Consider the following 16,788-nt stretch of genomic DNA (forward strand, 5'->3'; position numbering starts at 1 on the left):
GCGCCTCTTTTCTCTGCCAGTTGGCAAGGGAGGAGTTTCCCTTTCCCTTCCCCTTCCCATTGGTTCACAGCCTCCGAATGCAATTGGCCGGCGAGCACCCAATGAATGTTTTTTCCGGACTCAAGTCCCCTCTCCCCGAATAGTCAATTTCTCGTAAGAAAAAAATTGTTCCTTCTCGAGAACCGTAGTGAGGGCAGAGGTAGTGGAGGAGAGGGCGGAAATGCTTGAAGCCTCATTCCATCAAACCGGGTTTCCATCATCAGTTGTACTGTACAACCAGCAACTTTTAATTCATCCCTAAATTTGTCCATTACAGCTATTCACGGCAGGTCTTTGTAACCTGACAGCAGAAGTCTAACCATGTCTATTCAGAAGTAAGCCCTATTGAATTCAATGGCACTTACTCCCAGGTAAATAGGAAGAGTCCCAACAGGAAGAGTTCTTGTTTCAGCTGACTATTAACTTTCAAAATCCTCTTTATCAATTTGTGTATTTGTATCAAGTATTTTTTAGCTTTTTGAACAAACACCAAGCATGATAAAGTGTCCCTTCGTGTTCTTGACATTTTCAACAAATATTTGGATCATTTTTATACATTCTAAATAATTTCTCAGGAGTTAAATACCAATGGTACATAATTTTGTAAAAATTCTATTTTAGAACATAGCACAGTATGTCTTTTAACTCTTTTGCCTATACATATATGTTCCCACTGTTCCATCTGTATAACCAACACTTTTTGCTCATTTAATCCTGCATTATTTAACTAGTTCTTCTTAGATTTCAAATTTCAACAAACGTTTAAACATTTTTTATATAACATGTTCACCATCCTTACACAATTGCTTCTCAGAATCCATCTTGCTTTGTTCCATACCTCAAGTCTTTCCCCCCAACTTAAGTCTCTCTGCTGATTGTAAGTGAGAAAAACCACTGAAAATTTTAACCTTCCACTGTTAATTGTTCCCTTGTTTTAATTTTACAATCTCCTTGATTCCACCGTGGGTTAGGTTATAAATGTAAGCATAATCATTCAAGATTAATTGTTGTGCATGCTGCTGGTGTGTTGCTTATTAATGATTAAAGGCCTTCATTATGACTGGCCATGAATAGGGTCCAGAAATAGAAGAATCATTAATATGTAACTCAACGGAGTTGGTTTGTCTCATTTGTGCTATGACGCTTGCCCTCTAGGAAGTGAGCTCCTTTCCCAGTTGTTTGTAATTGTGCTTTGAAAGAGATGAAGCTGATGTGGCTACTAAAATGATCTAAGCAACAGTTTGGATTCTGATGCTAGACCAAAATTAGGGAGAAAAGCAAGTCTGGTTTAAGCTCTCATATAGGAAGGACGGACATTTTAAGTGGATTATGGCAACCGGCACCATGGTGCTAGGACTGGTGGTTGCACCCATGGGATGGGTTCTGATGCTGGCAGCTACAGTAACACCAGAATGGCGGGAGTTCCACAAAAGACCTGGTTTCCCTCAAGATGTCTCCTTCAGTGACGGCCTTTGGGAGAGCTGTATGGAGATGACCAGCATACAAGACAAGGTATGCCAACCGGTTCCAGAGGAGATGGCTATCTCCTGGCCTGTTCAGATGGTGAGGGCCCTGACTATCATCTCTCTGCTTGGTGGCTTCCTGAGTTATGTTCTTACCCATGTGGGGACACGCTGGTGGTCTGAACATCCAAACTACTGCCTTACAGGAGGCTCTGGGCTCCTGCTCCTGCTCTCTGGAGTCTTATACCTCTATGCAGCATCCTATATGGCATAGAGAGTCCTATCTAACATTGCAAACACAGAGACCCCAGATATGGACAAATTCCATCTTGGAACATGTGTCTATCTAGGTTGGAGTGGAGGAGCAGCCAAGACCTTTGCTGGGATGTGCCTGGCTACAAGTTTCCAAAGGAATCATGACAACAGCTTAAGGACTCTACCTATGCCCTACTACGTGGATTATTAAGGAACTGAATTCGGTCTTTCAGGATAATTGGTGGAACAAAATGGGTTGGTGGGTCTTTTAATCCAACCTTTATATGTGGTAGCATGCACTCTTTAAAAATATTTGTAGGATGTGGCTCAGTGGTGACTTGCAAATTGAAGATACAAAAGCTTATCAGGAAATGTGCGTTGTGCTTCATGACAGGAAGACTGGGAGATGAACCTGTCAAGGCTGAAGTGGGCAGGTCAACAGGTAGGGTGTAATGGATTTAAGAATATAATGTATCTGCACATTTCAATCATAATTAGAAGGGGGGGGTTATACTGAGATAGGGCTGGAACATGAGGATTAAGACAGCAATCCCGTTTACTAGGGAGTAAATCCAATTGAATTCAACTCTAATCTAGACTAGACATTAGATTATACAGTGGTACCTCTGAATTACCTACTTAATTTGTTCCGGAGGTCCATACTTAACCTGAAACTGTTCTTAACCTGAAGCACCACTTTAGCTAATGGGGCCTCCTGCTGCCGCTGCGCCGCCGGAGCACGATTTCTGTTCTTATCCTGAAGCAAAGTTCTTAACCTGAAGCACTATTTCTGGGTTAGCGGAGTTTGTAACCTGAAGCGTATGTAACCTGAAGCGTATGTAACCCGAGGTACCACTGTACTGAAATGCTGATGCTGCAAGGATTCATTGATGAACAGTACTCATCATATCCTTATCCTGGATGGGGTAGCATTCTCCTGGAAGGAACAGGTCTGCCACTCGTGGGTGCTGCTGGATCCAGCACTGTCACTGAAAGCTCAGGTAGCAACCATGACTAGGAGTGACTCTTTCCAGCTCAGCTGGTTTGCTAACTATGGTCCCTCTCAAACAGAAATGTCTTGTCCACCATATTCCATGCAGTGGTGAACCTAAGGCTGGACTACTGCAATGTGTTTTACATGGGGCAGCAACTGAAGACAATTTAGAAACTTCAACCTATCCAACATGCAAAAAGCACCCCCCAAAATAGTACTGCCTTTAGAACTCGCATAACCCCTGTTTTAAAACAGCTGCAGTGGTTGCCAGTTTGTTTCCTGGCTCAGTTCAAGGTGCTCACTTTAGTGTTTTAAAGCCCTAAATGATTTAGGCCCCAAATATCTGAAAAACTACATACCTAGGGACCCCTCCCCACAGAAGTGAGTCTGGCATGCTCATTCTACAGCTTTCCTTGCATGCTGAAGATTCATACCTCTTTATCCTGGTCTTTGTTTAATGAGACTCACTTCTTTGATTGGATCTATACTGCTCTGCTTTGTTCATTAAAACAATACTGTGTTTTACTTATTTTTATGTAATTGTAATGCTTTTATTTCTTTTGATAGTTATTTTATAATATATTAGTTTAACAGACTTCCCAGGGAGCTCTGTAGGAGTCAGCCTGCAATTCCAAGGATTCTTTGGGGGAAGTCAAGTGCTTTAAATGTGCATTGAATGTTCTTTAAAGATGTATGGATCTCCCCTTTATCTTGCATGTATCTTGATCAAATACTTTACCCTTTTAAAATTTGGCTTTTTGATTTCCCTGAGGATTTAGATTTATGGAGCATTCCTATTTTGACAAAGTCTTACTGCTAAGAGGAAGCATTAATAGACTGTGGGATTCTTTTTGAGATTCTGTGTTTATTTTGGAAATAAAGTGGTTTTAAGCTTTACTATGGTCAGTAATTTAACACTGCCACTCCCTCTCTTCCTGCCTCCACCCATCAATGAATAACTAGGAAGGAATGTTTGTGATAGAATCCTGCACTGCAATGCCAAGAGTTCCGTCTTCAGGATACTTGTTCCTCCAGCGTTGTATTGGTGCCTCAGTTTAGATAATAGTGAAGGTATGCAGAGCTTTGGAGCAAACAAAACAAAACCCATCCACTTCTTGGAAAGAATTGCAGGAAATGAGAAGTTAGAAACAAATATTTATCATTCAGCACTTACAGGGTTTTGTTTTTTTTTAAAGTATTCTGCAAGTTTTTTGATCTTGCAACAAATCCCTATTAAATATTTTATTATTTTTGAAGCTGAAGTTACTTTTTTGTTTAAAAGAATGCAGTGACTTACAAAAAGATCACCAAAGGACTTTAAACAACCAACACAAAAAGGGCATATTAAATTATACAAGCTCATGGCAAAAAATATACATAATTCCAGCAGCAACATAAATAATTAGGAGGAAACTCCTTGAACAGATAGGTAACCACTGTTCCTGGTCTTGTCTATGGTAAACCAGCTTGCCCAAAGTTTTAAAAGGGGCAGGTGGGGTTGGAACCCAGATACCCTGGAACAGCACGGGGAACGATGATTCTGTGAATCTCCAGCCCAATGAGCAAGTCATATGTGACCAAGTATAGGGCCAGGGCGTAGCTAGCCGCTTCGGCACCAGGAGCGGTGGGGGTGGGGCGAGCTGCCCACGGGTGCGCCACGCGGGGGTGCCGTGGCAATTTGCATATGGGGGCGCCGCAATGGTGGATGCAAGCCCCATGCTGCCATTTCGGGCAGTGCGGGGCCCCAGGCCCCAGCGTCGCTCCCAGGAGAGACCCGTGGATTGGGCGCGCTGCAGGCCAGGCCCTGTGGTAAGTGCCGACTCCCACGGTGTGCCATTTTGTCAGCCCCCTCAAGGATGACACCTGGGGCATGCCGCACCCCCTGCACCTCCCTTTCTACGCCCCTGTATAGGGCAGCTAAAGCTGTGGCTATAAAGGAAAAAGCAGGGGCCTTAAAATGTGCTCCTGATTGGATAGTGGGGTTTGCTGTCAGCACCAATCAGCCGATTTCCCACAATGCCTACAGTGACTGTGCAACAGGGACATTGCGGGGTATTAAAAGGGCATGTCCTGCCAGACACTATCTATGCATCATTACAGCCTCATCATTACAGCCGCTTCTGCCAAATAAGCCTACATGGGCCCACTGAAAATGGAAATCTATTTGGATGGCTATAATTAACACAAATATGCTGGAAGCTGATATAAATACAAGATAAAAAGGGTGTATTCGAATTGCAGGAGATGATACTTCTCCAAAAGTGTTCTTTTTAAAAAGGATAAGCATTGTCCTAAAAAAAAATACTTGATTTATTATAGCTCAATGTACACTTCATTGTTTTGGGACTGGACAATTTGAAAGCCATCATTTTGAAGATATATGCAAAGTAACATGTTTGATAGGCTTGAATCTATATATTGTCAGAGCATTTTTTGCAGTTTAATAGTACACGTAGCCAGTATTATTCTTGCATATGCTTATCCCACCCAAGCTACCGGTCATTTAAAATTGAAAACCACACATTGCTAGGATGCCTTTTTAGTTATTAAAATTACACATAAGAGTTTCAACTTGAAACATGTCAGTGAAATTGCTGCTTTCTGAATAACTTTTTCAAGGGAAACAAAGCTACGGAAAGCAACTTTAAAATCTTGCTTTTTCAGCTTTTTTCAAGATGTTGGTCCACAGACAGCAGTTAGTGTCCTGCTCCCTTGGATCAGGCTTCTCTTTTGCACTGTCAGAAACATGTGTCTGTCTTCTTTAAAAAAAATAAACCCAGATGAAATCAAAATGCCCGCCATGACAACAATCTTCCTAATCTCTCAGTTCAGCAAGAAGTTCTTCTTTGTCATTCATATTCTTTCTCTCTAGGGTGAGAGGACCATCTGAGTTTGTTTATGGGAACAGGGAGGAAGGTAATATCCACAGAGCACATATCCTGCTGACAAAATAGTTTATGGAGGAGCAGCAGCAGCAGCAGCAACAGCGTCCTCTGGGTTGAAGTCTGACACATAGTCTGTTCTTGCGCCATCCTCTTGGCTCACCCTCTTGGCCCACCAGGCCTGGATTTCCTGGTACAACTCCTGATGTTGTTCTTTCCATGCTCTGAATTTCTCAGAGGTCAGTTCAGAGTCATCCAGAAGAATATCGAGTAGCTGAAGTTCAGCTGTTTTTGCCTGAGGGAGGAAGGAAGGTCCCATCTTTAATGCTGATGCACTGTTCTTTTAAAATTTATTTTTAAGCCTATGAAGCCCAGAATTGCAAGGATTTTAAAGCTTAGGAAACTGCCAGCCTGTTGCATTTCCATGCTGGTTGTGGTATCTATCGCAGGTGTGGGGAACCTTTGGCCCTCTATATCTTGCTGAACTATAACTCCCATCAGCCCCAGCAAGCATGACCAATGGCCAGGGGTGGTGGGAGTTGTAGTTCTGCAACATCTTGAGAGCTATAGGTTCCCCACACCTGATTTCTAGCCCACCCCTCACTTTCCATGCTACACCTCCTCTCCCCAGGTCATTCCCCCTCTCTGACCTTGTTTGGCACATTCCTTGAGTGTTTCTGCCTATGCAGAACATGTTCTTGAACTCTGATCATGCTTCCTGCCTGTTGCCCAGAAGGGAATGCAGCCCTCAGGCTGAAAGATGTTCCTCTCCCCAGTGTAAAGTGATGCTCCACCTACCTTGAGTGTGCTTTGGAGGGTCCGAACAAGATGAACCTTCTCGTTGATCTCCGGGTTCTTGTTGCGCTTGACAAAGGACTTCCGGTAATATTCGCGGGTGAACACCTGCTGTTTCCCAATGAGAGACACTCCGCCTTGCTTCAGACACTTGATCAAAGACTCCAGTTCTTCCCCTGAAGGATCTTCATGAGGCAGAAGGTTGAAAACCATAAGCAAAAGTGTTCTAGAACTCTTCTGCCCTAGAGGGCAGGGCTAGTACAAGAGGAACAGCCTTTCACAGAGAAGAATAATGAACTGTGTTGCTAAGGCTGCATTTTCTTCTTCTTACATAAACTTGGAAGGGGGAGGCAACGTGAAACTCACCTGTGGGAGAGGGCGATACTGGGCTGTGGTCTGCATTTTGTCTTGGGAGGGGACTACCCAGAGGACTCCTGCTTGGGGATTCGTTATTCCCTACGGCTCCTGTTAGCAGCTGATCTTTTTCCAGTTCCCTCCGCTTTGGCTGAAAGAAAGTAAGATTTTATTATAGCGTGCAAGAAATGGAGTCAGGAAGAACTAAATTCATTATCTCTGGGCTTGCCTACCCTTCAGCTTGTCCCATATCTAGAAAACATGAGTTTGAGCGGTTTTCCGCTTGAACTTCACTTTCTGCTCATGAGTCTGAGCGGTTTTCCGCTTGAACTTCACTTTCTGCTCGCGGGTCTGAGTGGTTTTGCCCTGCTCCTATCCCAGGGAAAACCCACTCTTTAGTGCTAAATCAGAGCCACCATCAATCCAGAGAAAACCCAAATTGCTGTTTGCTCCAACTGAGTGCTAAAGAGCAGTTTTCCCCAGGGGGAAAGCAGTGGGACAAGAAGAAAGGTGGATAAGCCCATTTTGGCATTCTTATGCCACGCTTCAGCCCCAAAGGCTCCCTGAGCTGCTTGCAAATATCGGTGAGAAGACAGCCCCTTCCCTAAGGCTCACAATTTAAGAGACATGAAACTGGAGGGGAAAAGGATGGGGAGGGAAGATTAGCACTAATTTTTACATGAATACATCATGCATTGAACAAGAGGAATGAAAAAATGTGGAGAATCCCCATTTGCGTTTGATGTGAAAAGGGGATTCCCCACAGCAACATTTCAATTGCACCATCAATATAGCATTATCACAACCTTTTGGCAGGCACTGAGTGTGTGAGTCCATTCCCACTTACCCCCATAGCTCAGATAAATGGGAATGGGCTTGCAATTTCAGGGAACCTCTTTTGGGTCACACATCTTTACTATGGGGTGCATAGTAAAGATGATCCTTCCATAAGACACTTACCAGATCAAAGCTATGCCTAGGAGAGTCATCCTCAGGGTCCTCTGCTTCTGTTTCACTGTAGCAATCTGTTCAAAGGGGGATTTTTTCAAAGAAAATTCTCAATGTCCAATCACATTCCATTACATGAAATTCAGTCCCAGCAAGAGACATATTTTCTCTACCTTTCTGTAGGGGGCAATTAAAGAGAATGTGGTACTGTTCTTTCTCACTGTCAAAACACATAAGTTTGTGTCTCTGAAAATCCCAAGACAGAAATGGAGAAAGCTGCCTTATTCAGAGGACTAGTTTGCACATAACACAAAGCCAAACTATGGCTTCGTGTGAACGCATGAGTTCCTGCTGCACTCCTCCCCTCAGTCTTGCTGCTGCTGCGCTCCTATGAATTGTGCCATGGTTTAGCTTAGTGTGGCGTCCCAAACCAATCTTGTGGGTTGCCTCCTCCAGGAAAATCATGAGCTGTAAACCCAAGAACAAACCTTGGTTGCAGCTTGTGGTTTGCCTGGAACAAGTCAAACCGTATGCCTGCTGAACTATGGCTTAAGCTCACAGAAGCAGGATCTGAGGAGGAGCAAAGTGGCCGTGATCTCTCTGAGACCCATGATTTGGCTTAGCGTGGCACAGAAATGAACCAAGTGCTGGACCGTTTGGTGAAGTAGCTCAGCACTCCCTACAACACTGACTCTTGTCTGCCAAAACCAAATGGAACATCTCTGGACCTGAATTTAGGAATCAAGATGGATTTAGGAATCACAGGCAATAGATTCCCTTCAGTTTACAGAGAGAGAATATGCTGAATAGGTTTTGTTTATGAAGTGGGTGCCCTTTTACAGATAACCTTTCTATCAGAAATGGATAGCAACTGTGGAAACGGCACTCTCCTGCCTCTGGAATTCTCACATCCCGGGATGCTTGCCAGGCACCTAATTTAATGCATTTTAGGCACTCTTAGTAGAATAATAGAATCATGGGAGGTACCCCAAGGGTCATCTAGTCCAGCCCCCTGCAATGCAGGAATAGATCTGATACTGCTGTTTCAAGGATGCATTTTAGTGATTTTTGTAAATTACAAAGTTGAGACATAAACATTTTGAATCGAGTATTGAGAGCCCACCTTCTTGCCTATGTGGAACAGATTTATGGACTGGAGTGTATTTCATCATAGAAGTTATCAAACGGCTGACCCACCTGGGAAGAGAAACAGTCTGTTTTGAGATTTACCCAGATGCTCAAGACAATTTTCCTTACTGCGGTATATGAAATCACTAAAAACAAATATCTATTTGAATATGATCTTTTTATTAGCAGTATTAACGCTGCTTTGCCTCTCAACTCCCCTTGATGACTTCATTCCGCAAAGTGTATTTGGGTATTTGCTGGAGAGCCACAGACTCAGGAATTTGTCAGCTTGAAGCAGCTGATAACAGATACGCCCTAGATTTCTTCACAGTTTTTGTTTTTCTGTGCAAACCCTGGCTGGAATTTGACTAGGGTCATCTTTCTCGGTTTATGGCCTTCCACAATAAGGTTGCAGTGAGGCCTTTAGGGAAATCAAGCAACATCTGTCAAGGATTGCAACACTACTCAAGACAACTTTGCATGGGATGCATCAGTCCCCAAAGTTGCTTCTAGGGTGGAACCTGAGATTGCTCAGGCCATTTGGCTACTTACATGCTCAGGTCAGCCAGGGTCTCTGCTGCAAAGATAAAGGGCTTGTATTTCTCATGGGTAAGCTGGAAGACACTGCAGAAAAAGAGAAAAGGTGGCTGTGGTGGAATTCCCCATGATTCTTTGCAAGGCCCGCCCATACCCAACTACAAATCTGCATGGTTACAGTTGTGTGTCAAGGCTTGAAAATGGTTGCAGTGGGCAACTTCACTCTCCCAACCTCTTTGGCTCAGGATATGCTGAGATAGATCATTCGACTCTAGGCACATGAAAGATTGATAGAATTATGGTCCAAGAACTTGAATAAAATGACTGATGAACTGAACAATATGACAGACTAGCGGGACCTGCAACAGAGCTCTGCAGCGGCTGCCATTCAGCCAAGCTCTCTTCGAGGATATTCCTTTTCCGCATCAGTCAGTCAGCATTCCATGCCCACTGAGCATGCTCAGTCCTCACTAAGCTGCTTTGCATATTCCTCCCATTTATCCTGGCTCTCCTTCCCTTAGACCTGGAACTGGACTCTTCACTATGTCCGTTTTGAAAGCTTTATTGTGGAAATCAATACAGCGTCCTAGAGTCGAATGATCTATCTCAGCATATCCTGAGCCAAAGAGGTTGGGAGAGTGAAGTTGCCCACTGCAACCATTTTCAAGGCTCTACAGGCTACAAACAGGTGAAGCGCAGAGGAGTAGAACAAGTCATGGCTAGGGGTAGGTAAGACATTGATCCAACACTTGACATGCGCCTGGCATCCTCCTTTTGAATGGGGGGGCCCTTCAATTCATGCAGTTTGCACCTAGAGCCTTGGGATTGGGCAAACCAATGTTATTCCTCCACATAGGCTGGATTTGTGAGGTTTGTTTGCTCTGGTGCTGACACTGCCACATCCTTGGGAGTCAGGAGTGGAGTTGGAGCCAGATTGATGTCAGACTTTTCCCCAAACACCACCCTGGGAAGCCTCCCTGCTGACAGGTGGAGGTGCTGGAAGTGGCTCCTCATTGGACGATGTCAGGCTTGGGGACTCTGTGTTATGGGAGCTGAACTCTCCTCTGACAGCCCTCCTTGGGATCCAAACCTCCTCCTCCTCCCAACCAGATCAGACACCTGAGGTCCCTGTTTCACATTCCACAATATACCACTGATGTTTTTATTATTAAACTGCTCAAGGATGTTTTACAGGAAGCAATTAGTAGGTGAAGTAAACAAAAACAGTAAGCATCTTACACTGTTGCTAGTTGAAACCCCACGCTGGGGTGATTCTCAGAGGGTAGTTGGTCCTAGCCATTCTTTCTCCCTACTTAATGGATGCATTTCCCTTTCATTTATGAGCAGGGATGTAGCTCAGTGATAAGAGCATCTGCCTTGCATGCAGAAGGTTCCCAGGTTTAATCCCCAGCATCTCCAAGAAGGGCTGGAAAAGATTTCCTGCCTGAAACCCCAGAGGGCTGCTGCCAGTCAGTGAATTATTGGATTTATGATGTGCACATCCCTCTAGGGAACCCAGGGTGGTGTAGACAATACTGCGTTAGATGGATCAGCAGCCTGACCCTGTAGAAGTCAGCTCACCCTGTTTGTTCAATGTTCAAGATCTCTCCAGAGCCACCCATCAGGCTCACTGCACATACTCACTATTTCTTCTTCTGTTCCTTTTTGCTTTCCAGTCTGTACGCCGACACATTGATGAAACCCACAGCCTTCTCGTCCTGGGGTAAGAGAAGGGAAAGCACCAATTAAAACAGAGCAGCAATTCACACCTTGATTGGCTCCACTTGCTGCTACTCATATATAAAGCGGCAGCCCAGGAATGCTGAACAGGTTTCTACTACAGAAAGCAAGGGAAAGCTGTAGGACCCGCAGGCTGCTCCTAACCTTCCATGGGCAAGCTATAAAGCAAAGAAGGGGAGCTTGCAGACTGCCAGACGTTGCGGGACCACAGCGCCCATCATCCATGATCATAGAGATGCAGCCAGCTCCCATGGGCATGGCCTTCAGCTTGCATTGAAACTGACCAGTTGCAACCTGGATGCAACTAGCAATAGCAGAGAACGAATCATTTTGTGTTTTTTATCATGTAATTTTATGTTGTGAACTGCCCTGGAGATAATTTGATAAGCTGGTGGGAAATGTGCTCCAAAATGCTCCACTCAGGATTGCAGACAATTTGTTTTGGTGGTTGGTGGATCAGTTGTCACTTCCTGCTACTCCCCTTTGCATGCCCCCTATATCCCATAGCATAGTTGCCTATCTCTGTACATTGTATCTTGAATGTTGTATAGGACACTCTCTACTCTGTAAGAAGAGAGGGAGGCAGGCAGGCAAAAACAACATTGGGGCCAGCTCCAGAGTCAGACTGCTCCCTCCCCTGACCAATTTTATGTTTTATAGCGTTCATTTGCTTTAGTATTTTAACACTGTAAGCCATTTTGGGTGCCTAGGCAGAAAAGCGGTATTAGAAAGTATTACATAAATACATAAATAAGAAGGAAAAAATGTATTTTTTCTTTGGAGCTCTCAAATTTGCACAAAACCAGAAAACCACAGAGGTGTGTGCTGGGAATTTACACTTGCCTGACTGTGTGCTTTTGCGCACTTCCTTGGCGGGGGGGCGGGGGAAAGTGTATGTGCCGCATCAGCACTTAATTGGAATAAAGGAGTCAAGAAATTAGAAGGCAGGGACAAACACAAAAGCGAACATCTACTGATATGAACAAAAAAGACAGAAGTTGCTCCTCATATACAAGTTCAAATATGTGTGGACTATTCCATTCCAATTCAAATGAGGGGAAAGTAGATTAACAGCTTGAACGTGGACAGATGCTCCATTGCAGCGACGACAACAATGAACAGGGCTACCCTTTGGTGATCCATGACTCTCTGAAATACTTAGCGACCTACGATGCACTCACGTTGGGGTTGCTGTACCAGTAGAGGGATTGACCCTTCAGCACGAACCAAAACCGCTTCCATTTCTGGGCCATGAAGCCCCCGTGGTCTTTCTTCTTAAGGAGCCAGCCATCGCAGTCCACCTGGCCCAGATCCTGGCAGGAGATTCGGCGGCGACTCAGTCGGGTTGCCATTCCTCAACACAAGCGGGGGCGGGTGTGTTATTATGACAAAAAGGAAGGACAGGATGCACAATGCAATTCACTAAAAAAAATCAGGCTCATAGTATACAGTTTGCGATTTTTCCACCACAAGCACTTTTTAAAAAAACTTTTGCTGACTTAGGGAGGCATTTATAGAAGGGCCAAGAGCAACCCATCCTTCTAGGGATGCAGCTTTGGTCGCCATAGGTTTAAAGCACATTAATACCACTTGAACAGCCAAGGCTCCCCCTAAAGGATCCTTGAAACTGTAGTTTAACTCCCACAGAGCTACAGTTTCCAGCATGATTCTCTGGAGAAAGCCTCAAGCTTTAAATGTATACAGTGTGGGTGTGAGTTTGGTCTACATATTCCATATGACGAGGTAACAGGTATCCGCAACAAAATGTTGCAGTGTAGAATGCGCCTCTTCAGGGTTCCAGGTGTCACATCCCCTGCCTCAGGGACCCAGGGACGGCATGAGAAGGACTCCGATTCAGACAAACTGAAATCTGTGTGCATGACACTTTACAAAGAACAGGACTGCCAATTTCAAGCACAATCCCATTCCTTTTCATTATTTCCTTGCTTTCCCTTCTCCTGTTGCCTCTAGAATTGTGGCTTCCTCATTACGCCAGACCAGTATTCACCAACCTGGTGCCCTCCAGATGGCAGGTCCCTATCTGCAAGGGACTTGGAGGATGACCCTGTAACCTCACAGCCACTCCAGAATATGCAGCTGTAGAAACTACCACAGGCACACTACCCTTTAAAGATTGCATTCAGCTCTCTCAAGGGGGCAGGAGCCTCTGGAAGGGAAGGCTCTGCTAGTCTTCATAATCCTTCAGATAACTCTGGGACAACATTCCCCATGCGTGGCTGTAAGCAGCTCTGGCAATCAGCTGATCAACCACGAGGGCAAACATGGGTCACCTGGTATCATGCCAAGAGACTGACCACCCACCTGTCAAACTTGGCCCGTGGGGGACATCAAAGTTCCCCCCTCCCTTGTCTGGTGAATAGTGGCATACAAGAAAGAACTGTTCTCCTCCTCCTTCTAACCAGAATATATTTATGGACACGTTACAAAGCTTTAGCATAGGCTGAAATGCTTGTAATATTGAAGGATGAATTGATGTTACTGGTACTCACCTTTTTGCTTTCGTCGATATTCAACACTGCCCTGAAAGGATGAGAGGGGGAGAAAAGCAATTTATCAGGATCTGTAAGAATAGCTGAGTGTTCCTGTTGCTGGTGCCAGCCACCCCACATCACAATAAAAAGTGAGTGGGGAAATCACACTACAATTCAGTAGAAACGCAAACTCACAGTTTTACAATTTGTTTAAGACTGGTTTGAAGGGGGGGGGACTCACCAAATAGCAGCATTTGTTAAGAAATCATAGGATTGATATGGATTGTGGCTAACATGTCTACGTAGCTTTAAAAACTAGCAGTGGGAGTGCACTGGATGCAGTAAATTGAACATGCCCTTAGACTTCCCAATGATCAACCATCTATCCCACACTTTTTATGCAGTTCTCTGTCACTTTTCTAGCCACAAAGACCTGTTTTGTTTGTAAAGTGAATTTGTTGCACCAGAGCAATAGGGTGCTTTAATCCACTTTAATTGCGGAAACCCAAATTTACAGTATGTGACTGAATCGCTCCTGCAAAATGCTGACAGTCTGGAGACAATGCTGGGATTGCTCCTGCTGAATTAGTTTACATTTTTGTTTCTATTTCATCAGTCATTCAGGGAGGCCTTTTTAGACCTGAAGCCAAAGGGTCTAAATAAAACCTAGAAATAAGCAAAACACAATGCAACTCTCACCTCTTTGGAAGACTCTGCAGATCCCAGCCCTCTGATTCCTCTGACAAACCCATTCTCAGGGGTTGTGGAGTCTTCTGATTCAAGTTCCAAGGTACTGGGTCTGGCAGGGGAAGCAGCATCAGTGGATCTGGATCCTTCAGGATCGACCCTGACAAGGCTCTCACCTTCCAGCACAGGTTCAGCAAATGCACCTGGAAGAACAAGTCAAAAACCCAAACCAAAGCTCATAAGTTAATCAGTCTGGAAAAAGATTTTACACCAGAAGGATTCATTTGTTCATTAGATATTTACGGTAAAAACCCACCTTTCTGAACACTTGTCCTCAACAAGTCAGTTTGCAACAGTTATAAAAACATCAATACCATAACAGCATAGCAGCAAACCATATTCTGAAGTTCTAAACTATGAAAACAACCCCAATCTATGTGGGGCTCCACTGGAGCCTGGTGTTAGTGCAAAATGCTGCAGCATGACTACTGACTGAGAGGAGTGAGATCCTGTCTGCATGTAACATGTTAATTCAGACACTTGACTGGCAATTTGTTACCGGGACAAGTTCATGTTGTTACTATTAGTATATAAAGTCCTTAACAGCTTGGGACCAGCTGACTTGGAAGATCACCTTACCCTATGTATGCCCACATGAGGACTTTGACCAGTGGAACTTGTACAATTGCCACATGATGTTCATTCTGCACTTGAAAAACACCAATCTTTCAGTGTAGTAGTTACTACCCACTGGAACTCCCTGCCCATTGACATTAAGCAGGCATTTTGTTCCTTTCAGTGCCTGCTAAAAACGTTCATTTAGGCAAGCCTATCCTAACATGTAAAGGTGACATGTATTTTAATCTATAATTTTAGTTCATAATGTTTATTTTTAACCACTGATCTTACTCATATTTTGATATTTTTTTCTGAAAAAACATTGTCTTTAACTTCTATTTTTATTGACAATTCAATGTATATCTTATATTCTTTGTAAACTGCTAATTTGAAATTAATCACTATATAGTATAAATAAAATATACAGCCTCAGATGCTGATCTCAAAGTTTGGGCAGGTTTGTGTACAGCTGTAAGCCAACCTCCAGAGCCTCAAATCAGCCTTCGTCAAGCTGGCACCCTCCAAGTGCTGGCTGGGGCAGATTTGAGTTAAACCCTTTAGAGTGAAGATTGCTCTAAATGGTTTAGAACCAGGTTAATACCACAGCCTTAAATTAGGCCTGGGAACAAATAGACAATTTAAACGGGAACAGAATAGGCATAATGTGGTCTAAATGACTAACTCCAACAAGCATTCTAGCTGCCACATTCTGCACCAGTTGTCATTTCTTTGTTGTGAGTAGTCTGCACGACAGTAATTTAGCCTGGATGTAAGCAAAGCACACCTGAGACCTCTATGCTCTAGAGAAGGCCACAGGTAATGAGCCAGCCCAAGCTGATAAAAAGCTTCGTTAAAAATGCTCAAATAGTGAGAGGACTGCAGCCCAGTGGCAGAACAGCTGCTCTGCATGCATAAAGTTCCTGGTTTAGTACCTAGATCAGTGTTTCCCAAGCTTGGGTCTCCAGCTGTTTTTGGACTACAACTCCCATCATCCCTAGCTAGCAAGACAGGGATGATGGGAATTGTAGTCCGAAAACAGCTGGAGACCAGAGTATGGGAAACACTGACCTAGATTCTCCAGCAGGGCAGCAAATGTCCCCTGTCCGAAGTCCTACAGTGTCACAGCCAGTCAGTGAGACAATGCTATGCTCTTGCTTCATGTAAGGCAGGGATGGCCAAACTTGGCCACCAGCTGTTTTGGGACTACAACTCCCATCATCCCTAGCTAACAGGACCAGTGGTCAGGGATTATGGGAATTGTAGTCCCAAAACAGCTGGAGGGCCGAGTTTGGCCATCACTGATGTAAGGCATCTTCTTGCCTTCGATCATCCCTGACCGCTGGCTAGGCTGGCTGCGACTGATGGGAGATGGAGTCCAGCATCAGTGTGTCCACCACCAGCAAGCCAATGTCCAATCCTTACCTGCCCCAGAAGGTTCTTCTAGAGAGCCGTCCGAATGCCATGAATTGGTTGCTTCCTGCTCCTCTTCATCAGCAGGGAGACCTAGAAGAAAATCCGGTCTCCCATCCACCTCAGCAGTCATGCTTTTAAAGGAGAAAAGAAAGAAAACAAAACAAACAAACTTGGAGCTCTATCTTTCATAGCAGCTGTGCACTGTTTACCAGAACTTCAGATCCCAGTTGTCTGGCACTTCAGCCACAAGAAGGAGTCCAGCAAATGCCGATTCGGCAGCAGAATATCCTGGGACCCGGACAGCTACAGAGCTGGACATTTGCCCCTGCCTTCCCCCTTGCCCTTAACATCACACCTTGAGAGATCTTGGCTCTCCATCACACACACACACACACACACACACACACACACACAGCTATTCTCCCTAACCACCAGAAATCTAG

The 16,788-nt window shown here is 44.4% G+C and overlaps 1 protein-coding gene and 1 long non-coding RNA gene across 6 annotated transcripts in view; one reads left to right on the plus strand and one right to left on the minus strand.

Annotated features, from left to right (window-relative positions):
- The first annotated feature begins 36 nt into the window (after positions 1-36).
- LOC308482895 lies at positions 37-9,984 on the plus strand. 3 transcript variants are annotated; one of them, XR_013989488.1, is made up of 4 exons: positions 37-410; positions 1,195-1,551; positions 2,152-2,199; positions 9,917-9,984. It is a non-coding gene; the product is annotated as an uncharacterized lncRNA (long non-coding RNA). The 3 variants fall into 3 exon arrangements; XR_013989487.1 differs by having other exon boundaries at positions 1,195-2,199; XR_013989489.1 differs by lacking the exon at positions 1,195-1,551.
- CNKSR1 (connector enhancer of kinase suppressor of Ras 1) overlaps positions 5,044-16,788 on the minus strand; it is a 30,735-nt gene continuing 18,990 nt past the window's right edge. For all 3 annotated transcript variants that reach the window (XM_081016368.1, XM_081016369.1, XM_081016370.1), the window contains 11 exons: positions 16,355-16,476; positions 14,327-14,517; positions 13,646-13,676; positions 12,317-12,489; positions 11,040-11,113; positions 9,411-9,482; positions 8,854-8,927; positions 7,743-7,807; positions 6,795-6,933; positions 6,432-6,613; positions 5,044-5,928 (listed from right to left, as the gene is read on the minus strand). In XM_081016368.1, coding sequence (XP_080872494.1) covers positions 5,707-5,928; positions 6,432-6,613; positions 6,795-6,933; positions 7,743-7,807; positions 8,854-8,927; positions 9,411-9,482; positions 11,040-11,113; positions 12,317-12,489; positions 13,646-13,676; positions 14,327-14,517; positions 16,355-16,476 — 1,345 coding nt within the window. In that variant the 3' untranslated portion in view covers positions 5,044-5,706. The remainder of the gene's footprint in view (positions 5,929-6,431; positions 6,614-6,794; positions 6,934-7,742; positions 7,808-8,853; positions 8,928-9,410; positions 9,483-11,039; positions 11,114-12,316; positions 12,490-13,645; positions 13,677-14,326; positions 14,518-16,354; positions 16,477-16,788) is intronic.

This window comes from Podarcis pityusensis (genome assembly GCF_964106645.2).
Source record: "Podarcis pityusensis genome assembly, chromosome: 8".
In the NCBI taxonomy this organism is placed as follows: domain Eukaryota; kingdom Metazoa; phylum Chordata; class Lepidosauria; order Squamata; family Lacertidae; genus Podarcis; species Podarcis pityusensis.